The sequence below is a fragment of the Lissotriton vulgaris genome, chromosome 12 (genome assembly GCF_964263255.1).
Source record: "Lissotriton vulgaris chromosome 12, aLisVul1.2, whole genome shotgun sequence".
Lineage (NCBI taxonomy): Eukaryota > Metazoa > Chordata > Amphibia > Caudata > Salamandridae > Lissotriton > Lissotriton vulgaris.
The window spans coordinates 111,663,414-111,689,170 of record NC_141700.1 but is presented as its reverse complement, the minus strand read 5'-3'; the positions used below and the strand labels follow the sequence as shown (position 1 = coordinate 111,689,170).

The following is a 25,757-nucleotide window of genomic DNA, read 5'->3' as shown; positions in this document are numbered from 1 at the left end:
CTTGTATTTTTTGCTTACAGTGCGGTAACAACTGTTTTCAATTACTTTGTACCCCCTTATACCTTTTTGTTTCTTCCCGCCTTAATTCAATAAATGATGCCTCTGGCACGTTTAACTAAACCATGAGTCTCCCTATGTTCTTCACCTGCAATGTCTTGTGCATGCTTTTTTACTAGTCTTACAAATAATACCAGTTGAGATACTGTTGTTTATTCACACAGGCCCACTAGTAGCATTTGATTTACAGGCCCTGGGACCACTCAGTGCACTTTACTAAGGACTTACCAGTAAATAAAATATGCCGATCATGGAAACACCAATCCATAAACACAATTTACCCAGAGAGCATATGCACTTTAGCACTAATCAGCAGTGGTAAAGTGCCCAGAGTCCTGTGGCCACAAACACAAATCAGTCAAAAATAGGAGTAAGAAGCAAAATGTTTGGGGATAACCCTGCAAAAAGGGACAAGTCCAACAGGTAGCATTCTACACTGTGTATAGTGTGTTGCTTGAAGTGTGTTGTCTTTCTTTTGATTAAATGTGGGAACTGTTTTCATGTTTTGTTTGGTGATCATTAAAGTTCAGTTATGGAATGCATCGCTGAGCAGTGTGATGAGTGAAGAGATGTGAGAGAGAGAGGCACGCAGTTTGTGGTTTTTAGTTGGTTGGCAGTGTTGCAAACCACTTATGACGTTTCTTATGATCGTGGCCCACTTAGCTGGTTCTGCACTTGGTTGTCCGTTCTGAGATGTATTGTTTAAAGGCTATGGTCTTCAGCAGGCATAGGCTAGAGGTAAACATGGTGGAGAGATCTGTTGGGATGGAAATCGTTAATTTGATCTGTTATCTGATTGTCATTGTGAGATGTCAAGCCGCGGTAAAGAATCTCTTGTGGGGAAAAACTACTGTACAGCTTTTTGGGACTTACAGAGGTGGACTAAATTAAAGTCCTCTGTTGATTGATGACATGTGGCTGATTATTTTAACGATTCCATGCCTGTTCAGATGGTGATGGGTAGTGTATTGCTGAGGACGGGTACAGTAGTGATTAATAGACATGACTCTTGGCAGTTTTGTATAATGTGAGTGTGAGAGTGTCAATCAGTGTAAGAGAATTATTACACAGACCATGTTCATGCATGATAAACGTATAATGAGGGGACACATCCAGGGTCATTAATATAGCTTTATAGCCTTCCGTAGCGGGCGATAGCGGCTACTAAAGGTCCGCTCCAGCGTTAAAGGCCCGAGCCGAAGGGAGCGGGACTTTACTAGCCGGTTTAGCCCAGCTACGAAGGGCTATAAGGCCATTAGAACATTCTGCCACTAGAGGACAGAATGTTCTAACAAATCAAACAAAGGCCTCTCGAAGCCTTCGTTTCTCGAGCTCCGAGAGGTCTTTGTGAAAATATTGGAATGTTGCTTTGAGGGCCTTTAACGGCCTAGAGAAGCATGGAGCACTCCATTGTCCTGAAATGGAGTGCTTCACATTCCAAAGTTCTAATAAAAGGTACTCTTCCTGGCTTTTGGCTATATGAATGAACCTTTTTTGGAAATCAGATGTATCCCGTATGTGTGCCCGCAGGTCTGGAGGCAGCCGAGCCATATTTAAGGTCTAGACCATTTAACCCCTCCCCTGCTGATGACGGAACCGCTCCGTCATCAGCTACGGTTGGGCTGTGCTGATGACGGAGCGGTTCCGTCATGGCCCGGCCGCCGCGCCTGCGCGGCGCTGATTTCGCGCCTGCGCGGCAGTTGTGTTGAGCGGGGCGGGTCATGACGGAACTGCTCCGTCACCAGCACAGCTCAACCGCGGCTGGTGACGGAGCGGTTCTGTCACCAGCATGCGGCCGCCGAGCGGCCGCCCCGCCCACTTAGCGCTGCGGCGGAATAGCCGCCGCAGCGAAAGGGTTAAATTCTACCAGCATACACAGAACCAGAATGATGTAGCTTTAACAACACTTAGACAAAAGGTGGAGATCATATTCGGCACCTGCTTTGCCTCCAGCTATGCAGAATTGCATATGTTCTGGTTGGAGCAGGTGCATGGATCGGATATTGGTAAATGGTGGAGGCACATAGCCCTCGAGCTTAGAATGGTAGATAGCCTGCTGGTAATATTGAAAGGTCCCAGAAAAAGGGCGGATGAATTTTTGGCGGAGAGAAATAAGAACAATTTGAACCTGAGTTTCACCAGTACAATAGAGAAAAAAAATCAATAAAATTCTTGTGGAAAAATATAAAAACCCAGTACATCCATGTAGAGAAAACCAACATCGAGGAAGAATCTGCTACATGCAGAGAGTTTTCACACTATCTCCTGTAAGTAAAGAATCTCATATCAGGAGATCCTACATTCCAGGAGAAATTGTAGCAAGACTCATCTTATATTGAAGCACAGGAAGAGACATTAAAGAGATTTAAAGCCAGAGTATGTAAGTAAGATACACTGTACAGGACAAAAAGAACTGAATGGGAACACAGAAGAGGTGTTATTCAGGAAACACAAAAAGACTGAGAAAGAAACTGGTCAAAAGACACTCAGACTGATAACCACCTATAACAAGCAAAATACTACCTTACGTGATATATTAGTTAGCCATTGACACTTGTTGATAAATTACCCTATAATAGAGAAATACCTTAATAACATACATTCACTGACTTTTTGTAGCCTCAGATCAGTGAAGGGTCAATTGGTCACACGTGTTATTTTGACATATATCTCAAGCTGGTTAACAAGTAAACCTGCTTTTTACAAATGCTCAAAATGCTAAACATGTGGATAAGGGGAGAACATTAAAACTTTAAATGCCCCTTTCTCTAGGAAAAATAAAATATTAAAAGGCACTTAAGTGTGAGAGCTATCATGTAGTATACATGTTTATGCACACTTTTCCTTAAAAATACATAGGTAGTATCAATGTAACAGTACATAAGAGGATACTACAACACATAAGAACTATAAAATAGGACAATGCTTAACCAATCGCAAGACACTTTTGGGAACATCACAATGATAATAAAAGTCTGTTAAAATATAGTGTTATATGTTCAGTACCAAGGCCAATTAGCAAAGGTGATCGTGAGAGAGGACTGAGAAGGTTGCAGTCTAGGTACATATTAGAACTGGATATCAAAGAGCCTTATGGCTTAGATATAGATGAGGAACTGTATACACATTTGTGAAGTAAGACACATTTTTTCTAACTCATTCTTCTGCAATTGATAGTACTATGGTACCATAATTTATATTGTTTTTTAATTGTTTTTCTCTTAAATGGTTGCTGCAGTGTTGTTGGAAATTACCATCTTTTGTGTGGCATTCCAGCAGAGTTTTGTTTTGACAATTTCTTTGGCCTTAGAACTCTGCACATTTCACCCCTGCTAACCAATAGTAAAATGTGTGTGCCTCCCTTTGAACATGATGAAATTGGTGTACATCTGATTGGCACACTTCACTTACCCATAAGTCACTAGTATATGGCACAAAGTGTCCCCAAGCCCTGTAAATTAAATGTCACTGGTGGGCTGAAGCACACATGGTGCCACCCACTGCATTGTCACAAACACAAAACCCCTTCCTTTGTACTCTGGCAGAGCACTTTTTAAGCTACAGATTTGCCCGGTCAAAATAAATTCTTTTGCAGTGGCGGTGTTAGCGTTAGGGCAGTGGGGCGTTGCCCCACTTATAATTATTGTACCATTTTCAACTTTCACATTTTTAAATAAGTACATATTTAAAAGTTTAAAAGTTGAAATTCTTTTAAGTGAATCAATTTAAACCGGCGCTGTCGCGCGGTGGATCAGCGTGTCACTGAAGAAAGTCACGCACTGGCAGGAAATATGATTGCGGACTCACTGTGTGGCTCAGCGGCTGTCTGTGGCATGACGGCAATGCGCATGTTGGGTTTGGCCGGCTGTCTTTACCCGGTCAGGAACCCAACATGCGCACAGTGGCTTTTCAGCAGAAACTGCATTGGTGAGTGGGGGCTGGCCTAAATAGCTGGCCCCAGTAGGCAAAAATGAGCAGCGACTTTGCCTGCTCACCCCAATCCTGGCGTTGCTCTCTACTCTGAGCAGCGCCAGGATTGAGAGCAGCGTCTGGATTGGCTGTTGCTGCGGCTCACAGTAGAGCGCAGTTGACTTGCCACTGACTGTAGTCTCTCATTGATAACATGCTTGCAGCACGCGCGCACAACTGGAGTATAGTGTAATCAGTGCTGAGAGCGGGACCGACAGTGACGAGCCCGGAAACCAGGCAGGTAGAACAGTAGGACGGGGTTCTTTGACACTGAATAATTGTAGCAGTTTCACGTGGCTAGGCTTCAGTGTGCTTTTTCTAGGGCTGGAGGACAGGTCTGTGATGGTGGAGTGTGAGTACTGCCCCGAACTGTGCGCATGAGCTATAGTTTCCGCGTGGCAGTTAAAAAGCGAGGACAGGGGAAAGATGTCTTCGTGATGCCAGTCTCCTTGGCTGCTATGACGGCTTCAATCTGTCATGGAAACTGAAAGAATTATGGAGAGCGCAATTCGGGGGCCTGCTGCAGCTTGTCATCCTTAGAAGTCGATACAGTACGTAGGCTAGAGCTGCGATTCCCAACAGACTGGGTGGTCTGTGGCAGTGCATGTCAAATGCCACGCGTGACTGATTCAGTATCAAGGTTGATGCAAAACATATTGCAGACTGGCCAATAACTGAATTGGGAGATGGTCCACCCAGGCAGTGCGTCAAGATTAGCATTGCTGTTTGTTTGTGTTGGGTACACCTGACACACGACTGACTCTGTCTCAGCCCCCACAGCTTTCAGAAGTAACGCTAGCAGTAGGCACATCTTATGGCAGACCTTTAATAGCCTGTCGTGTCTCCTCACTGTCCCTCATGCTCACTAAAGGAATAGGGGAGATGTCAAATTGCAAAGTTTGTAGCTAAGTAACTCGCGTTTGAACCTTTCTTTTCATCATCATCAAAACTTTATTCGAGAATTATACTCATAAAAGCACAAACATACATTTAAAATACATTGTTTAAAAAGGATTTTTCCTAAATATACGACATTATAAAACAATTGTACAGACATAAACATTAAAAAACTTTGATGAACGATTACACGAAAACCACAAAAAATACTCCAGTCAAATTACATTAGTAGAGATTGCCCTCCGTCTAATAGACCATGCCCACCCCAAATACTTTGCTGTTCCTAAAACAATAGGCCTATCAGTGGTGGTACAGAGTATTCGTAGTGCTTCAACACCCCTAGATGTCCCTAGATTTCTACAGACCTTTCTTTTCTCTTTTGATCGCATTGTGTGATCTCTGGCAAATCCCTTTAGCTCATTGTTCCTGGAGACTGTAAGTCATGCAGCCTGTGGTACATAAGAAAATGCAATCCTTCACTTGTTACAAATTATGAAATGTTGGTGTCGGCAGCAAAGCTTTGCCCTGGCCCGTTCTCAGTGTGGCATGCGCGCATTGCTGGTACTCACACTACATTTAAGTGTACGTCTTTGGCATAGGCTTGAAGAACAGACCAGGGAATGCCTAGTGCTTGTTTAATGATTGGCATAGAAATGTATAAATGTTGACGTTTTGCAGCTAAAGTGCCTACTCAAAGCAAGGAAACTGCTTCAAAGCTCTTGAGATGTCATCAGCCTTGGGGTTGGGAAGACCAAAGTATGAACCGGGACTCACCTTTGACCTTGGGTCACACACAGAGCTCTGCAAGGGGTTTCAATAAGGCAGCTTGTGTTCTATTGTTCATAAAAAATAACTGTTAATAAAGACGTGTTAACATGTAGGAATTCACGCCATTTGTCAGGACATTATCTACAAAGCGACAGTGACTGGTGTCATTGCATGCCGGAGGGATCCATTCATGGGCTGTGTTTATATTTGAACAGACGGCCACCAGGTTACAACCACTCTAACTGGTAGCCACAGAGGAGAGTGTTTGGATGTCACAGCGAGTTGAATGCCCCATGTTCTCCAAGTGACGAGTATGAATCCTGTTGAGGCAATTTGGCTTTTATTCAAAGTGCTGCGCTGATTCTCTTAGATCTCAGCGCAGCCTTTGACACGGTATCCCATGACATCCTTCTGGAACGTCTGGAGATGGCCGGTGTGACTGGCCTCGCTCTTTCATGGTTCTAATCCTTTCTTAAGGACAGATCCTTCAAGGTGTCAGCCCCCCCATTTCTCTCTAAATCTCATCCCATAGCCCAAGGAGTCCCCCAGGGTTCAGCGTTGAGTCCCTCCCTCTTTAACTTATATGTCCAGCCGCTTGCGGATGTGGCCAAAGAGTGGGGACTCACGCTGGTCTCATACGCCGACGACACCCAGCTGGTCGCCACCCTCTCGGAAAGCCCGTCCACCGCGGCATCCAAGTTTAGAGAGGGCATGGCATCAGTGGCACAATGGATGACGGACAACTACCTCCAACTTAATGCCGGGAAAACCGAGGTGCTCCTCCTTGGCCGTAACACCTGCCTATGGAATGAGCACTGGTGGCCGTCATCCCTTGGCACCACTCCATCCCCTAAAAACTGTGTTAAAAATCTGGGAGTCTGGATGGATGCCAACCTCAGCTTCCAGTCACATACTAAAAAGGTGGCAGCCACCTGCATAGGACTCCTAAGGAACCTCCGGCCTATACTTGGACTCTTTGGCTCTAAAGCTCGCCAGCTAATTATCCAGGCAACCATCTTGTCCCGCCTGGACTATGCCAACGTCCTCCTACTGGGAGCAAACAAAGCGGAAACGGCTAGGTTCCAACGTATCCAGAATACGGCGGCCAGAACACTGGTCGGTCTCCCACGCAGATGCTCAGCCAGAGCTACCATCCGCAAACTACACTGGCTGCCCGTGGAACACAGAGTGAAATTCAAAGCTCTTATCACGATCTTTAAGATCGTCAAACAGGGAAATCCCCCTCTGTTGCGAAATCTGGCCCGACCCTATGTCCTTGGCCGCGACCTTCGCTCCTCTAATCAACTTCTCCTGACAGTCCCCAGAATCAGACTTAGTCGCACTGGTGGTCGCTCCTTTAGCGTCCTGGGGCCCAAACTATGGAACGATCTCCCTCTCAGCATCCGCTCCCGGCCTTTCGCAAAGCTATCAAGACCCACCTCTTTCCCGCTCTCTAGGGTCCTTATCCTCCCCTCCCCGTTCTGTAGGAGTTAGCCTGTCTCCTAGCGCCGGGACACCCCATTGCCGGGGTAGCTGTTGCGCTTTACCAAACCTTGAAATTAGAAATTCATGCTTTCCATCGTGGTAGAGTGGCATTTGGGTAATAGTATTGTATACTGTATTTAAAGGGACTTAAGTGTGACACGAAGAGCTAGAAATGAAAGTACAAATTTTTATTTATTGCTGCGGCCCTGTTGGAAGAAAGGAACAGTGTATCTGGAGAAGCTGACACAGCAAGTCTGTAAGCGGCCTATACGTGATGCCTTGAGCATGTATTTAATAACCACAACACATTAGTCATTAGCACTCCAATGACAACAGCAGAGGCGGAACAATATTTTTCCACTTTGAACAGAATTAAGACATTCCTGAGGAATACCATGATTCAGGAAGGACTGAATGCTTTAGCAATGCTCTCAATAGAGAGAGACCTACTTAAAAGAATCCCACACTTTAACGTTCAAGTTATTGAAAAGTTTGCTGCTCTTAAAGACAGACGGCTGATTTTATCTCCAAAAAGTGAACAATATGTTGAATGCTGCTAGTTTGCGGCCTGTTTACTTGTTTGTTAAATAAAAAACATCTGTGAGGTACTCAGAAATGCATTGTATCTTGAAGTCTGTTATGAAGCTCTGTGGTTATACTGAATAAGCAGCTACCTATGTTATGTGACATCTCTTTATTAATGTAACTAGCAGCCCGTCCCGACCTCGTCCGGGAGCATTTAGGCTTACCCTATCCCCGCCTGCCCCGACATTGCCCAGAAGCCCGTGCCCCCGCCCGCCCCGTCCGCCGCCTGCTCCGACCCGATCATTGTTTTACTGATTTCCTGTCCCCTGCCTGGCCCGACACCCGCCTGCCCCGACATTGTCCCCGGAGCATTACCTGAGCCGCAGGTCCTCATTTCACCGCTCCTCGCGCCTCAGCCGCCGGTCCTCATTTCTCCGCTCCGCCACTCTGCTCCTCACCGCCTGTCCGCCGCCGCTCCTCCCCCGCGCCATGTCCGCCTCTCCGCTGCTCCCACCGCCGCTGGCCTCACGTCACCGCTCCTCCCCCGCGCCATGTCCGCCGCTCCTCGGACGCTTCTCCTCCCCGTGCTGACATGAGCACGCACGTCGCGGACGGCGCTACTTTGGGGGGGACTACTTTTAAAAAATATATAAATATTGTAACTAACGTTTTATTTTGTCATTTATATAGCCTATAACCATCTACCTTCCCTGACGATTTCAACGGTGTATCAGGTGTGTAGATTGGCGCTGTGGTTCCCGAGTTTACCCGCCTCAAAGCCTGAAAGTTCTTACTTTATTATAGTAGTATAGATCTACAGAAGAGTGCCTGATGAATTCACTTTCAGTGCGCTACACATATGAGTCATTGCATAAGGCTAGATGTAGCATAACTCACTTCACAGCAAGTCCGTGTTCTTAAGACAGTGGGGGGGGGGAGTGGGACGTGGTAACATATCTGAAGTCGAGAATTGCTTAGCTGGCAGGTTCACTGTGGTACGGCTGGCTGAGACGTTCATCGTTCTGGTGCTGGCAACATGGGTAACACCAGTTTTATTATAATATCTATAGAAGAGTGCCTGATGAATTCACTTTCAATGCGCCACACATATGAGTCATTGCATAAGGCAAGATGTAGCATAACTCACTTCACAGCAAGTCTGTGTTCTTAAGACAGGGGGGGGCAGTGGGGCGTGGTAACATATCTAAAGCAGAGAATTGCTTAGCTGGCAGGTATCATTCTGGTGCTGGCAACATAGGTAACACCAGTTTTATTAGAATATCTATAGAAGAGTGCCTGATGAATTCACTTTTGATGCGCTACACATATGAGTCACTGCGGGAGCGAGGTTCTTGCATAAGGCTAGATGTATTCAACGCGTGGTTAAAGCACGCGATGTATCAACATAACATCCATCACTAATGAACGCAGCGCCTAGTGTCTTGTAAAGCGGGGAATGCAGTGATGTATGATTCTGGGGCCCTCCTATGCTTGTCCGAAGATTCATAGGGCTGGGGTAAAGTAAATTAATGCAGCGCCTGGTGTCTTGTAAAGCAGGCGCGCGCGCGGGTGATGTGGGGGCACATTTTTCTGAAGGAAGTCTGTTGGTGAATAGTGCCGGAGGAATGTAAGGGTTGCGCACGCTGTTTGTGCCCTATGGAGCCAGGGGTCCCCGGTTCAAATCTCGCAACATCCTGAGAATCCGGGCCTTACCTGAGCCGCAGGTCCTAATTTCACCGCTCCTCGTGCCTCAGCCTCCGGTCCTCATTTCTCCGCTCCGCCGCTCTGCTCCTCACCACTGTCCACCGCCGCTCCTCCCCCGCGCCATGTCCGCCTCTCCGCTGCTCCCACCGCCGCTGGCCTCACGTCACCGCTCCTCCCCCGCGCCATGTCCGCTGCTCCTCAGACGCCTCTCCTCCCCGTGCTGACGTGAGCACGCACGTCGCGGCCGGCGCTACTTTGGGGGGGACTACTTTCTTTAAAAATGTAAATATTGTAAATAACGTTTTATTTTGTCATTTATATAGCCTATAACCATCTACATACCCTGACGATTTCAACGGTGTATCGGGTGTGTAGATTGGCGCTGTGGTTCCCGAGTTTACCCGCCTCAAAGCCTGAATGTTCTTACTTCATTATAGTAGTATAGATAACTGCACTTTCACAATTGCTTTATTAACCTTCCTGCTTTCTCAAATTTACTTGAAAATGTACCATTTGTCCACTCTTTTTTCAAAATTTTCTCGGGGGTGACCACCCCCTCCCCCGAACCCTCATAGGTTGTTCCGGCTCACTCGCTGCGGTGCAGTACGACAATAATTTTACACCCTACCACTTTCAAATGTCACCAGCCGCCACTGTCCTTTTGACATGCCTACACCCTTCCTTTTAAATGCTAATATGTCACCCCTAAGATAAGGCATTAGAACCCATGAAAGCAGGTGCATGAAATATAAAAGTAGAACATGTAACTGTTTGATGTGCCACATGTTCTTACAGTGACTAGCCCTTTAAAACTATTTTCACTCTTTCAGGGTTGACTACTCTACAGAAAAGAACTGTGACACCATATTAAAAACTACTCCTGGGAATGACACTAGCAAAAATAAATTATACAACACTTTTAATAGATATTAAAAATCAAATTTAATGGTGACGTGGATCTTCTCTAGATATTGCAGAAAAGTAACCTTTAGAAAGTTACCTTTGCTCTGCCTGACTTCCCTGGAAGCTAAATCACCATTTTGATCTTCATTTTCTGCCAACCAGCAATTAGCATTTCAATAGAAGTGAAGCCAGTAATTAGCAGTGGGTGTGAATAAGGTGTGAACTTTGTCCCAGGACAGGGACAAAAGGCCTTGGGTGTGGGGAAGTTTTGTTGTGCTCTTGACAGGATGGCTTGAGGGCTGGCCCAAGGACTTCATTAACTTCAAAGAGACCTGCGCTGTCATATGACATTTGTGAAGCACTTCAAAAGGAGGGAAGTAGAATGCCAAATTAATTGGTGTGTACACTCTCCTTCTGCTGAAAGCTCAGCTTTGTTCTACTAGACTTTTGCCCCTGAGTTTGTTGGGGCTACAAGGAGTGCCTAAAACCGAATTTTCATGTTAGATATGGGAGGACACTAGGATTACCGTAGTACACTCCCTGCACAAACCTCCAGCCCTCAGAACCCAAGTTTAGTGTGGCTGAAGACTTTGGCTATCTTGAAAATTCCCAAAGTGAGTAGAGTAAGGCCCAGGAATCTTATCCCAGCTGTTGGGGTGTCTCCAGGGGTCCTTCCTACTCCAAGCCTGCTCAAGGCATAAATGTGGTATTTCCAGGAATCCACTTCAGAACACTCCTCGACCTGTGGCAGATCAGAAGAGGACTGAACCCGTTGTCTGAGAACAATGAAGGGCCCTAAAGGAGTGGACCTATTCGCTCCTTTGTACCCAGGACAAAGATGTGCACTACAAGGATCATAAGTCTGACAAGCTACAAGAGGCCTTTTCCTGTAACTGCCCAGCTGACCAGTGGCAACTGGACATGTATTGGACTCTACTGTTGGCTTCTGCCTGCCACCATGTGAGTCTCTAAGTGCCTCTTCTGAGGTCCTGTAGATCTTTAGAAATGTATTCCCCTTGTGGATTAGAACTGAAAGTACTAAAGTCAGACGGATCAACCTCGGTAGTGAACTGACCCACGCTCAATTGCGGTCAGCATCAATTTTGTCTATGTCCTGTTCTAGCCTGACCATTGACTATCATTGGCACTTTATGCTTCTGTTCCGTGGCACTACTTCTACTTTCAACTTTCAAAATGTGTAGCTCTGGCTTCCCTTATTGGAGTTTTGTCATTTTGGGGTCATTATGTTAATTACATTTTACTCCATTTTTATCATTCATTTTTAGATTTTTATGGCTTTGCATTTCTACTTTATTACTGTTTTAGTATTGCATAAATAATTTAACATTGCCCTTGAGTTAAATCTGTCTGGTAACCAGCAGGGGGAGGGCAGGGTAGCATATTTTGTTGCTACTGCCATCTTGCTCGTGGGTGGGGCTGGGGGAATGTATTCTACGGGGTTTGTGGGATTGAGGACTCTGGGGGGTGGGGGGTGTTGGGTGGGGCGGAGTTGTTGCAGGCATCAAGTGTACTATAGTTCAGGCTCATGGGTGGCAGAATATGGAGGATAGACCTGGCGGCCCGGATGGGCGGGACCGGCGATCATGGGAGATATGTTTTTAACCTGGAACGTGCGGGGGGGGAGAACCGGGCTTTTAGAACCCAGCGGCGCCAGGGGCACGCCCAAAGTCTTCGGATTCACCTGTCTTGGTTTACAGAGACACGGAATACTTCTGGGTGACGTCAGAGACCAGTTTATTAGCTGCAGCCAGTAACAGTGATTCTAAAAATACAGCATGGAGTATTTCAGGAGACTGCTCAAATTCGTAGAGCAAGATATCTCCTTTTATACACAATATTCACATTTACAAACATACTCCAACTGCTCAAAAATCTAACCAATAGGGTACCTTCTCAAACAAAGTATCACATGACGAAAAGCTCAGTTTGCAACATCCCAACCCAAAGTTAATCATTGGAAATGTCCCAAATCCAATCTCCACAAGCAGGACAAACTCATAATTGAAAAGCACAATGCATGTAATAAAGAGCATAGAAAAGGGAAACAATGTCTGATAGTGAGCAAGATAAGGCATGTGTAAGGAGACTAAAAGTTAACGATGTCCTGAACAGTGATTGGCAATCTCAGACAACAATCAAACCAGGGAAATTGACTCGGCAGGGTCAGCTTCAGGTGAAGGAATCAGATCCTTGCAATTCACCTTGGAGTCAAGAAAGACCCTGTTAATGTATACCAACACATGAAGGCCAGGCCGCTTCGTTCGTTCGACCATATTCGTTGGCCTGCGTGATGGCAAGATCAAATGGAGACTTAAACAAAATGGAACTCATGTTCGAGACGAAATCTCCAAATACACGGTGAACTCGCTAGCTAACGTGACGAATTCACTCCATATTAGCCGCACTAACTAAATACGGTTCGACATCACCAAAATCATGACAGAACCATAACCTTACGAGACAAGCCCCGTTTTCACAGAACCACAGGGGCTGGGCACTTGTACCAAGAGACACAGGGTCCTTTCCTTCCTCCGGCGCCATGGAGTTTACATAGAGTGTTTGCAGGAGACTCATTTGAATGAAGAGGGAGCTCAAAACCTGTCCAAAAAATGGAGAGGCCAAGTGTTTCATTCCTCCTTTTCTACCTATGCCAGGGGGGTTTTGATCTGGGTGGCGCCTGGGGTTCCCCTTGCCGTCCAGTATGTTGAGGCAGACATTGAGGGCAGGTACCTGCTACTGCGGGTGAAGCTCGATGGGCGGGATCTTTCGATATTAAATTCATATGCGCCTAATGTTGATGACCCTGATTTCTTCTCCCGTCTCTAGGAGGTCCTTGTTTCAGATCTCGACGCCCCCCTCCTCTGGCTTGGAGACTTTAAATGTGTACTGGACCCGGAATTAGATAGACACCCTCCCCGTGCAGGCACGAAACCACGTATGACGGCGAGACTCCGGGAGGTGATGCACAACCTGGGGGTCACTGATGTGGGGCAACAGGGCAACCCCCTACAGAGACTATACACCTGTTATACCCCGATGCACAATACTCATAGTAGGTTGGATAGGGTCCTCGCCGCTAATATTGACGCATCTCTCTCCTTGAGGGTCACTCATCAAGCCCGTTTCCTCTCGGACCACTCACCGGTGACGTGTGTTGCGAAATGGGTCGCCCCACCCTCCCGTCCCCGGATGTGGAGGATGCCGATGGACCTCTTACAGGACCAGGTGGGGAGAGACCATGTGGCGACGGCCCTGACTAACTATTTGGACTTGAACTGGGAGGGGGGAGATATACCCTACTCGGTTAAGTGGGACGCCCTGAAGGCAGTGGTGTGAGCCGAATGTATGGACCTTGCCTATGGAGTGCGGAACAAGTTGCTCCGTGACTTGCGGGAAGCAGAGGATCGCCTTCGGCATTGTCAGACTGTGTCGGATCCTGATGACTCGGATCTGGAGACGGAACGGATGGCCCATGTGTGCGTCCACGACATACTGACCCGACTGGATAAATACACTCTGGGCCAGTACCGATAGCGCCTCCATCGTGAAGTGGACAAGTCTGGGCGATTATTGGCCTGGATTCTCAAGCGAGAGTTCGCCCCGGCGCGGATAGTTGCCCTGAGGGGCCCCGCGGGGGACATGGTGCACTCGGAAGCGGGTATTCTCGGAGTCCTCCAATCGCATTTGCAGACGGTATATGCTGCAGACCCCTCGGTGACGGAGATCTCCTATCAGCCTTATCTTCGGGGATTGCCTCTCCAGGCCCTTTCGGGGGAGGCTGTGGAGGAGTTGGATGTGGCTCTCTCGCTCCGTGAGGTCAGGGTGGCACTGGCCAGTCTACCACGGGCTAAGAACCCTGGGAGTGATGGGTTCCCGCCTGAATTTTACCAGGCCTTTGAGGAGGTCCTGGCCCCCCTCCTTCTACAGGTTTACTGTGAGGCGCTAGAATGTGGCGCACTCCCGCCTTCCATGAATCAGGGTGAAGTTTGCATGATCCCGAAACCCGGTGGGGACAGCTACGACCCCGCGGCGTACCCTCCTATTACTCTGATCAACACGGACGTGAAAATCCTAACTAAATTATTGGCCGCTCGACTGGCGCTGCACATGGCGCACTTGGTACATCAGGACCAATGCGGGTTTATCCCAGGCCGCAACACCGCAATGAATCTACGGCACCTGAACCATATCCTCCGTGAGGTGCTAGATAGGGAGGACCCCCAGGTCCTAGTGTCCATTGACCTGGCCAAGGCGTTCGATAGGGTTAACTGGGGGTACTTGCTGGAGGTGCTCCGGGTTGGTGGGCCTGGGGCCCGTCTTTTGCGACTGGATCAGGATCCTATATCGGGGGCCTCGATCTGAGATGTGATCTGAGAATTGGCCTTTGGGTAGGGGCACTCAGCAGGGGTGTCCCATCTCGCCGCTACTTTTCACCTTGGCGATTGAGCCTTTAGCAGTCTCTGTTCACACGGAAATGGCACAATGGGGGATCAAGGTGGGGATGGATGTATGATCCTACATCGCGCACCAACACATTGCGGGCTTTAACCCCGCGGCTAATACATCGCACAGGGCAACACTTCGCCCTCTGTTATATCGCACGCATTTACAACGGCAATGCGTCCATTCCTATTGGCAAGGCTGTAACATCGCAGGCGCTTAGATCGCACGTCACGACAACACAGGCTTTGCATTTTCGTTCTCCTAATGCATGTACATTCCCCTAACCCTTGGCCCCCATTGCCCCCCCCTCTGTCCCCACGAAGCTAATTCGTTGATTTCTATTTCCCCACATTTCTTTTTGTTTTTTTTGTATTCCCACTAAATATTATACCACTTTGCAAATATCTTCCCTAATTATCTCTCACTCCTTCTTCCGGAGATTCGATTCAGTTCTCGTTGCTCTAATTTGGAGGACTTGTAGGTGCCACATAGCACTATCCACATTGAAATTACCTGTGTCGGTAGGGGGCTTTTTTTGCTTTCTTGTTATTTGCGCCTGTCTATGTTAATAACAGAAAATTGTGGATGGCCATCTTTCCGTGCATGTTGTCAACACAAATTTCCTCATATCACTACGCTACACTTTCGATGTATTGTTGTCTTGCTATGGTACTGGTCTACTGCTAATGCAAACTACTTTAATAAAATGTATGTTGAAAAAAAAAAGTGGGATCCTCCATTGCACTGCGGTGATCATTGATCAGAGATTTCTCCCTCGATGACCCCGATACCAAGCAGCGCTTCATGAGGGGCCCCTATCCGCGAGTGTGGCCCCTGTTCCTTCAGTGCCCACCTCATTTGGGTCCCAATCCGGCCCTGCACATGTAGGCCTCGGTGCCAGTGTCTTTGCTGCAGTTGATAGTTTAATAAAAGTATGATCCGTCTGTCTGTCTGCGTTTCAAGCCACCCCCCCCCCTTCCCCCTCGTGACTCCATCCCCTCCCCTGACCCCCAATGCATGGGTTCAGGGAGGACATGTTCTGCACACACCTGTGATGTCAGTAGAGAGGTGCTCACAGCAGGAGGGAGAGGGGCAGCTTCACTTCCACCAAAGACTGGGGGCTCCGGGGACAGGGCTGAGGCACCCCCCACCCTCCACCGCTCTCCCCACCCTCCACCGCTCCCCTCACCCTGCATCCATCATTCATGCATCCATCCACCCATCATGCATCCATCCATCCATTCCCCCATACATCCACCACCCACACATCATGCATCCATCCATCCACCCATCATGCATCCATCCACCCATCCACCCAACCATCCATCATGCATCATTCATCCATCCATCCATCATGCATCCATCCATCCCCATGCAGCCATCCATCCATCCATCATGCATCCATCCATCCCCATGCAGCCATCCACCCATCCATCATTCATCAATCCATCCATCATGCATCCATGCACCCATACATCCACCACAAACCTCTTGACACACAATAATTTGACGCAGAATCCATGTTATTTCAGCTTTTTCTTTAATTCAAAGCCTCATGCTTAGGTTTACAAAAATAAATTATCGTGCTTTTGTTGCCAATAAATTCTACTTATTTTACCTTTTGTTATTTCACCTGTTTACAAAAAAAATAATCGTGCTTTTAAACTAAATACTCGTGCTTTTGAACTAAATAATCGTGCTTTTAAACTAAATACTCATGCTTTTGAACTAAATAATCGTGCTTTTAAACTAAATAATTGTGCTTTTAAACTAAATAATCGTGCTTTTGTTGCCAATGAATTCTACTTATTTTACCTTTTGTTATTTCACCTGTTTACAAAAATAAATAATCGTGCTTTTAAACTAAATAATCGTGTTTTTGAACTAAATAATTGTGCTTTTAAACTAAATAATCGTGCTTTTAAACTAAATAATCGTGCTTTTGTTTCCAATAATTATTTTGACAAATTATTTTACTTTTTTATTTCACCGCATGTTAGGCCATAAGTGTGCAAAGCCTCATGCGTAGGTGTTTTCAATAATTAAATCGACACCGCATTTTAGTTTGGTTCGTTGTAATCGCATGCGATGTTAATGGCATCGCGCTGTTGTCCTATACGTAGTGAATGCATGCGATGTAAAGGAGCCGGCGATGTATTAGTCGCGGTGCAATGGATCCGCGATGCGTGGAACCCGATGTAATGGGTGTTTCCCGGTGGGGATACCGTGAATGTGATTTTATTGTACGCAGACGATGCTTTGTTCTATTTAACATCCCCGAGTGAGTCACTCCCCATTCTGCTGCAACTTTTGGACCGCTTTGGTGCAGCCTCGGGCCTGCGAATGAATCTCGGGAAGTCCCTAATCTTCCCCCTGGCGGATTGCGCTCCGGACCCGAGGGTGGGCCTCCCGCACCAGGCGTTGAGATGGGAACTGGAGGCCTTCTGGTATTTGGGCATCCAGGTGGCCTCGTCGGACGAGCAATTGCTGGCCCGTAACCCCGCACGGGTTCTACGATCCCTCCAGCAGTCTGTGTCTTTCTGGAACACGCTCCCGCTCTCCCTCATGGGACGACTGGCTGTGGCTAAAATGGTCATGCTGCCGCGAACGCTCTACGTCTTACAGAACTCTCTATGCCTGCTCCCCCCCCCGCGTATGTTTCGCATGCTCAACACTTTACTCACTTCGTTACTCTGGGAGGGAAGGCGCAGCAGAGTCGCTCTACACACCGTTGTCCGGAGTTGGGAGGAGATTTGATTTGTATTACTATGCGGCGCAGCTCCTACCGGCTGCGAGGTGGTTCGCGAGCGCGGATACTTGGGAGATGAGACTCCTGGTGGGTAGAGCGGATGAGAGGACACTGCAGGTGGCACTGATGCGGGGGAAGGGAGCGGATGAGACCTTGCCATATATCGTGAGACACGCTGCGGGGATCTGGCAACGGTTTGTTGAAAGGATTTTGAGACGGCCCCCTTTCACAGGGAGTTGCCAGTCTGGATTCTGGCACCTGTGGTGCTTATGGAGGACCATATGTCCTTCCGGAACTGGCGTGAGGGTGGTTGTAAGACCTTAGCGGACCTTTACCCGGACGACTCCTTTGTGTCCTTTGAATGAGCTACGGAGGCCTTCGGACTGGGTGAGGGGCAATTCCTTCACTATAGGGGACTCCAGTAGATGGTGAGGGCGACTTGGCCACAGTTCCCGGAGGCGCCTCCGATGTCTCACACCCTCAACATCCTCCTTTCTTGCGGCCGGGGACGACGGCTGATCACATTGCTCTATTTGGCCATGCGGCGGGACTCCGACTCACCAGTTTCACCATCCTGGGGGGCCTGGGAGGCGGAGCTCGGTGTTGCCCTGGATCCCGGACAGCGCAAACGCATCGGAGCTCTCACCCATAAGGGGTCGTGCAACGCGAGGTTTAAATTAATTCATTTCAATTTTGTAATCGCACCTATATCACCCCGGTCTCCTTGCGGTGCATCTCTGGAGACAGACGGGACGACTGACCTAGGTGTGGGGTGGAGGGGGCAGGATTTCTGCACTTGCCCTGGGAGTGCCCGCTGGTCGGGGACTTCTGGAGGCAGGTGGTGGAGCACATTCGGAATGTTACGGGCCTCCGGATCACCTTGCCCCTCTTCATTGTTTGATAGCTTTGGTCCCCAAGCCCAAAAAGAGAAATTTATCCTATAAGATGTTGCAGCTGCTCCTGGTGTTAGCACGGCGAAGGGTGGCTATTACCTGGATGGGACAAAGAGCACCTGAGATATCATTGTGGCTTAGGGATGTCAGGGATTGGTCCTTAGCTGAGGAGACACACATGCAGCACAACCGTAAGGATGAAAAGCTGCAGGAGGACCTGCTTGCATTGAGGATGATGTGTGCAGTGGGGTCGTCCTGTAGTGACTCAGACGCCACCAGTGCTGAACTGTTCACCCCGGAGGAGTCGGAATCCGAGGGAGAGGGAGGCGGGAGCGGGGATGGAGGGACTATCCTGGGGTAGTGCCCTGCTGATAACGCACGTATAATCACTGTTGCAATGGTGATTTGCTTTGTTTCCCGAAAGTTTGCTTAGGATTCCGATGCCTGGGCTCGAATGGGCCCTGATGAGATGAACGAACTGTACACACATGTTTTGCTAATGATGCCTAGTTTGGGGGGGGACTGTTTCGATGTTCCTAAAAGTTTTTCACCGATAAAAATGTCAAAACGTGATGATACCATCTCCTGTATGTTAAGTGGTTATGGATGCGGAGCTCCTTAGCTCATTACCATATTGCCGCCCGGCCCCCGGGATGTGGGCTGAATGGCTGTATTTTATGTAGGTCTTCTGGACCAAGTCCCATTATGTGCTGTGATCTCGCTCCACTGTATATTTTTCATCACAATAAAAACAAATTTAAAAAAAAACTGTCCGGTATGTGGCATAGCTACAAGGGGGTTGAGCTCTGGTTTACTTAATGACTTTAGTGGTTCACCCTGACAAATTTTGCAATTATTGCTTCAGGTAGGTACTTGCCACTGCCAGTAGGTAATTTGTGTCAGAATATCAACACAGAAAATATCATTAGGATATATACTATACTTACAAATTATATTTTGTTTGCTGTTATTCTGATCAGTATGTTTTTACATAGTTTGATATTTTTGTGCTTGATATTTTAACATTTTGACATACAACCATGTATGTAAATGTAAATGTATTGCGATTTATATAGCGCACATATCACCCGAAGGCATCAAGGCACTTGCCTTGGGAACCCGTCCTGGCATTCCCCTGTGAGTTAACCCCAGCAGGGTATCCACAAGGTGAAAGCCAGGCATCCCGCCGCGAGGGGCCGTAGTGGAGATTAAGCAAGCTATTGCCCAGAGTCGCAGAGTGTGAACCCGTGAGTCAAGAAGGCACCGGAACGAGAATGATCGAGTCCGTGGAATTTTTGAGCCCAAGACCCGCCGAGGCGGGGAATTGAACCCTGGTCAAGGATTGATCTCAGCTTCCGGGTCTGCCGCCTTTAACCCCTGAGCCACACTTCTCCACTGACTTCGTTATAGACTTTGTCAGTGGTGGAGTTATGAGATAACAAGAAATACAGGCTTGTGTTTTGTGGATGCCAAATATAGAGAACACACCCCCCGGACATTCCATTTGGAGTTTCGACAATCAACAAATGCGGTCCCAGGGACAATGTATCTGCATTAATATCCACCAGGAATGTTAATAGTAGGCATGATGGAGTTTTTTTCACAGATCCCTGATTTCAACATTCATAATAGTTGGTGGCTGCACCACTGTCCCGCCTTCTCATTGAGGCACGGTGATAGAACTAGTCAGAGCTGTCTAGAATTCTTTATGTTAAATGAGGTGGGCAGATATGATGTGCAGACAGGTGTGAACTCTCCCCTTTAGGAATAGTGGGGTCTGCTCTGAATAGTATTATGCAGTGGCGTTCTGCATGGCCTGAGCGTGGTAGGCGGGTGGCAAAAAAAAGAAAATGAATACATTAAATAAAATAAAACACACTTACCATCCTGCAACAAGCACAACATCCTCAATCGCCTTCTATCCTAGAGGCAGGCTCCCAAGCCAATCCTAGCGCTTCTCTCGTGCTCATTAGAGCAGCGCCCTGATTGGAGGGAGCGTCCTCTGTTGACGCTTCCTAGGGCACTGGATGCCTGCACTTACTCTTAACCCACCTGTCTTAAGAGAGCTGGGTTGAGAGGTTTAAAGTGCGCATGTCTGGCTGGCCGTCACTAGAGGAGACCAAAAAGCGCAGAGAAGGAACGCCCAAGTTTGTGTTGAATTGGAAAACGGCATTGGTATGTACACCATCGGAGGTTATGAATAACAAGGAAGAAATGAACACTGACGCTAAACTTTGAGCGAAACATCAGAGACCTAACAATAAAAACTGTACTGCAGGGCTAAGGCAGCAACACTTGGAGCTGCTTAATCAGCGTGTTACGGTCCATGGGGTACCTTCCGTCAGGCCCCTAGGCTGGACGGCTCCGGGACCTTAGATGCCACACTGATGCCACACGGAGCAGAAAGCATGGGTACTTAAGACAGTTCACCATGTGGCCCTTGAGGAAGCAAACACCGTCTACCTTCTGGCGCCCCAATACACGGTGAGCTCATGGGGGTGCAGATAGGCATGCAGCCATCCTTATGAGGGTTCACTAGCTGCACATCCGCCACCACTCCCTGTGTTCATTTTATTCACCCATTTTCATCACCTCATTTCCATGCCGATTACTATAAGTCTTCCTACTACTCCGCGGTAAAGCACGCCAGTCCAGTCACAACTTATCGCCCTCGTTTGACTTTCCTCAGCCTCTGTCTTATAAGCTGTTCCCACCCCACAAAGTTTCCCTTCCTTCTTCCAACCTATACTGCGTAGCTACTTGTCGTCCAATACAAGACTGAGTTTCCCCAACAATTGATGAATATTAATTGCCGTCTTTGATGAGGTATGCCAACCATCTGGCCTCTGGATGTAGATTCCCATGTTCAAAACACCAAACTTGGACCGTAACAGAGTACTAGCAGAATAAAAATAACTTGCAAGAGTGCGATAAAGATAAAAAATGTAGGTGGGTGAAAGAAAGGTATGTATGAGGTGGAATCAAGATTAGCCAACCTTGGAATTTGGCAAGTCCAGCATTCGGCACCTAAGGAAACATTGGGACTGCACAGATGTTTTTTTTACAGATTAAGTACTGCCACTAGCAGTGCTTAATTGGAGCAGGTGGTTTCCGGTGCTCAGCACCTGCACTTAATTGTCAATATCTGCGCTTGTGACAGTCTGCCACAAGGTGCCCCTGTCTGGCTAATTTAGAGCTGAGCACAACTCAATTATTAATTGACCACAACAACAACCTGTTACCTCCTGAGGCGGAAGCCGGGAGCACCTTGATCCTTTTTAAAATTTACTTGTGTCACAAATAACTGTGTATTTTTACCTTTCACCCTGTTTCCTGGAACCTCAGGACTTATCTGCTTGTACCACGAGTGCACCGCACAGCGGATCTTATCGCTGTAAGCGGAGCCGAGGCACCAAAACAAACTAGATTGCCATTACCGGCGAGGCAAGAGGCCACGCCCACTCCGAGGCCACGCCCCCGCCCTCACCGATATATAAACACTGAACGAGAGTGTTTCATTGGAACCTGTTACCTCCTGAGGCGGAAGCCGGGAGCACCTTGATCCTTTTTAAAAAATTTACTTGTGTCACGAATAACTGTGTATTTTTACCTTTCATTCTGTTTCCTGGCACCTCAGGACTTATCTGCTTGTACCACGAGCGCACCGCACAGCGGATCTTATCGCTGTAAGCGGAGCCGAGGCACCAAAACAAACTAGATCGCCATTGCCGGCGAGGCAAGAGGCCACGCCCACTCCGAGGCCACACCCCCCGCCCTCACCGATATATAAACAGTGAACGAGAGTGTTTCATTGGAACCTGTTACCTCCTGAGGCGGAAGCCGGGAGCACCTTGATCCTTTTTAAAATTTACTTGTGTCACGAATAACTGTGTATTTTTACCTTTCACTCTGTTTCCTGGCACCTCAGGACTTATCTGCTTGTACCACGAGCGCACCGCACAGCGGATCTTATCGCTGTAAGCGGAGCCGAGGCACCAAAACAAACTAGATCGCCATTGCCGGCGAGGCAAGAGGCCACGCCCACTCCGAAGCCACGCCCCCCGCCCTCCACTACCTCTTGAAATTATGTGCAATCACCGTACGCGCAGCGGACGGGCGCAGCGGGCGCGCCGTTTGCGCGCCGAAGGCGCGCCTAAGGCAAGCCCGTCTTCGCCCGTCCTCGCCAAGTCATCGCCTCTTGCTAGTCCCCCTGCTCTAAAATCACGGACGGCATACTTCTACGACAAAGACCTCCTCTGGGCACTCAACCCGGGCCCACGCTGTGACAAGCTAGAGGGCTGCATTGGACTAACTGCGCTTCAATGTAAGGCCTGTAAATTAGTTATACCAGAGCCACCTCTACTCCGACACAAAGCTACTAGAAGTAACCAGGCCTCGCTCACTATCTCCCAGCTCAATGTCAGGTCCTTGGTAAAACACCATGCTGAGGTAAAAATGCTTCTGATAGACGAAAACCCAGACATTATGTTCTTGTGTGAAACCTGGCTTAAGGATGAACTAACCAGCATCCCCAATCTAACGTTACCGGATTGGTTCTCTATGACCTATATTAACAGAGACTCTAGGGGAGGCGGCATTGCCGCCATCTATAGAACTTCCTTCACTTGCTCATTTTTAAAGGAAAACATTACGGGCTGCGAATGCGCGCGCTTTAAATTCTCCATTAGTCCTCACTTCTCCCTCTCTGGCCTTTTTATCTATAGACCCCCGGGGCCCTCCTCTAAATTCATAGAGGAGTTCCTAGAGACAGCCCATGCACTGATCACTAGCTCCGCTAATTTCACAATCCTAGGGGACCTTAACCTCCACCTAGATGACATCTCGGATACTAATATCAGTAATCTCCTAGCGGACCTAACAGCCTTGCAGCTGACCCCCCTCATACAAACCTCCACCCACTCCGCTGGTCACATACTCGACCCGGTCTTCACTAACATTCCAGAAGCCAGAGCTGATCCTCCTAAGCCCATGGCCTGGACTGATCACTCCCTCGTCACATTTGCGATTCCGGTCGCTACCCAATCCAACAGAGCGGCACCCGCCTCCTGTCTTAAACGGCCCTGGCACAAACTCCATAATATGGACCTCTCTGCCAGCTTAGGGGAACCTAATTTCGAGTGTACAAACGACATTGACACGTCGTATGCTGCTTTCCAAGATTGGATCACCAAAGGACTGGACTCTATTATACCGGCCAAATGGACTAGAGGACGTACCACCCCCTCTAACCCTTGGTATAACGAGAACTTGAAATTACTGAGGAAAGAATGCAAGAAAGCAGAACGGCACTGGAGGAAAGACTACAGCCATGAGGACAAAAACTCATACCTGGCCGTACTCAAAGTATACCACAAAGCTATACGCGCTGCCCGCGCAGCCTTCTATGCCAAGGAAATCAATTCCAGTCCCAACCCCACGAAAACTATTTTTAAAATTGTCCAAAAACTACAGAACGGTGGCAACCCTGCTTCATATATTTCCTCAACTCAGCAGTGTGAAGACCTCGCCACCTTCTTTACTGAAAAGGTGAGGAAGATTTACAACTCCTTCACACACAACCCCTCAGACCGCACCAGCTCTCCCAACGCCCCCTTCAAGGGTTCCAGGCTCACCTGTCTGCCAGATATCTCTCATGAGGATCTAGCTAAATTCTGCAGGAAGGTGAAATCCGGTGCCCCCTCGGATCCTATGAGACCAGCCCACTTTCTAGAAGCTCTGGACTTCTTTTTCCCATCTCTGACCTCGCTCCTTAATCTCTCCTTCGCATCGGCCACAGTACCCCTATGCTGGAAACAGGCCTGGGTCACTCCCATTATTAAAAAACCCACCCTAGACCCCACAAAACCGGAGAACTACAGGCCCGTCTCACTGCTCCCCTGGGTGTCCAAACTAGCTGAGGCTAATGCGAACACCGTACTTAATGACCATATGGCGGGAAATAACATCTTGGACCCCTCACAACACAGGTTTAGGCCGGGGCATAGTACGGAGTCCGCACTCCTTTCCACCACTGAACACCTCCGGAGGATCATGGACACCGGTCAGAGTGCTGCGCTGATACTGCTCGATCTCAGCGCAGCCTTTGATACGGTCTCCCATGATATCCTTTTGAGGCGCCTGGAAAGCATTGGGATCCAGGACCTGGCTCTGGAATGGTTCAGATCGTTCCTTACGAACAGGTCCTTCCGGGTGTCAGCTCCCCCATTTATCTCCCAATCTCAAGCTATAGGCCAAGGAGTCCCGCAGGGCTCTGCCCTCAGTCCATCCCTTTTTAACTTGTACATGCAGCCCCTTGCGGAAGTGGCTAAAAAATGGGATCTCACACTGGTGTCGTACGCCGACGACACACAGTTGGTGATCACCCTCAATGAGGCGCCCTCCCCCGACGCCACAAGATTTAGGGATGGACTGGCAGCCGTCGCTAACTGGATGACTGCAAACTGCCTACAACTTAATGCAGGAAAAACCGAGGTGCTGCTCCTGGGCAAGAACCCCAGTTGCTGGAGCGACCTCTGGTGGCCCCCCTTGCTGGGCCCTACCCCCCCGCCAAATCGCTGGCAAAAAAGTATGGTTAGACTCCGCGCTTAACTACCAGACCCACACCAAAAAAGTAGCCGCAACATGAATTGGGCTGCTGAGAAGCCTTAATCCCATTCTAGGCTTCTTCGACCACAAAACGCGGCAGCTCATCGTCCAATCCACCATCCTTGCCCGGTTGGACTATGCGAGTGTCCTGTTACTAGGCGCTAACAAAGCTGAGACTACTAGATTTCAGCGCATACAGAACTCTGCGGCCAGGGCAATAGTAGGCCTTCCTAGAAGGTGCTCCGCGAGAGCTACCATTCACAGACTCCACTGGCTCCCTGTGGAAGCCCGCATCCAATTTAAGGCCCTCACTATTGCCTTCAAAATTCTTAAAACTGATGGCCCCGAACTCCTCCGCTAGCTGATAACACCCTACACCCCTCAACGCAACCTTCGTTCTACGGGGCAACACCTATTAGTGGTTCCACGCACGAAGTTCTGCCGCATCAGAGGACGCTCTTTCAGACTACTGGGAGCGAAGCTCTGGAACTCCCTTCCCCTCCACATCCGCTGCCTTGACAACCTGTCCGCTTTCCGTAAAGCAATAAAAACCCACCTCTTCCCTCCCCTGTAACGCCCCCCTTTTCTCCTTTTCCTCAGTAGGTTATGCTATGGTTCTTAGCGCCGGGACGCCCCGTCGCTGGGGCAGCTGTCGTTCTCAACAAACACATAACATAACATAACATAACAGTCAATTAATAATTCGATATAGATTACAAATGACTAATTCCTACTGC

The 25,757-nt window shown here is 48.2% G+C and overlaps 1 protein-coding gene across 1 annotated transcript in view; it reads right to left on the bottom strand.

The window, feature by feature from the left end:
- Positions 1-13,872, bottom strand: part of LOC147673555 (uncharacterized) — a 57,454-nt gene extending 43,582 nt beyond the window's left edge. The window contains exon 1 of the mRNA XM_086945517.1: positions 13,858-13,872. Coding sequence (XP_086801643.1) covers positions 13,858-13,872 — 15 coding nt within the window. The remainder of the gene's footprint in view (positions 1-13,857) is intronic.
- Between the last annotated feature and the right edge of the window lie 11,885 nt (positions 13,873-25,757).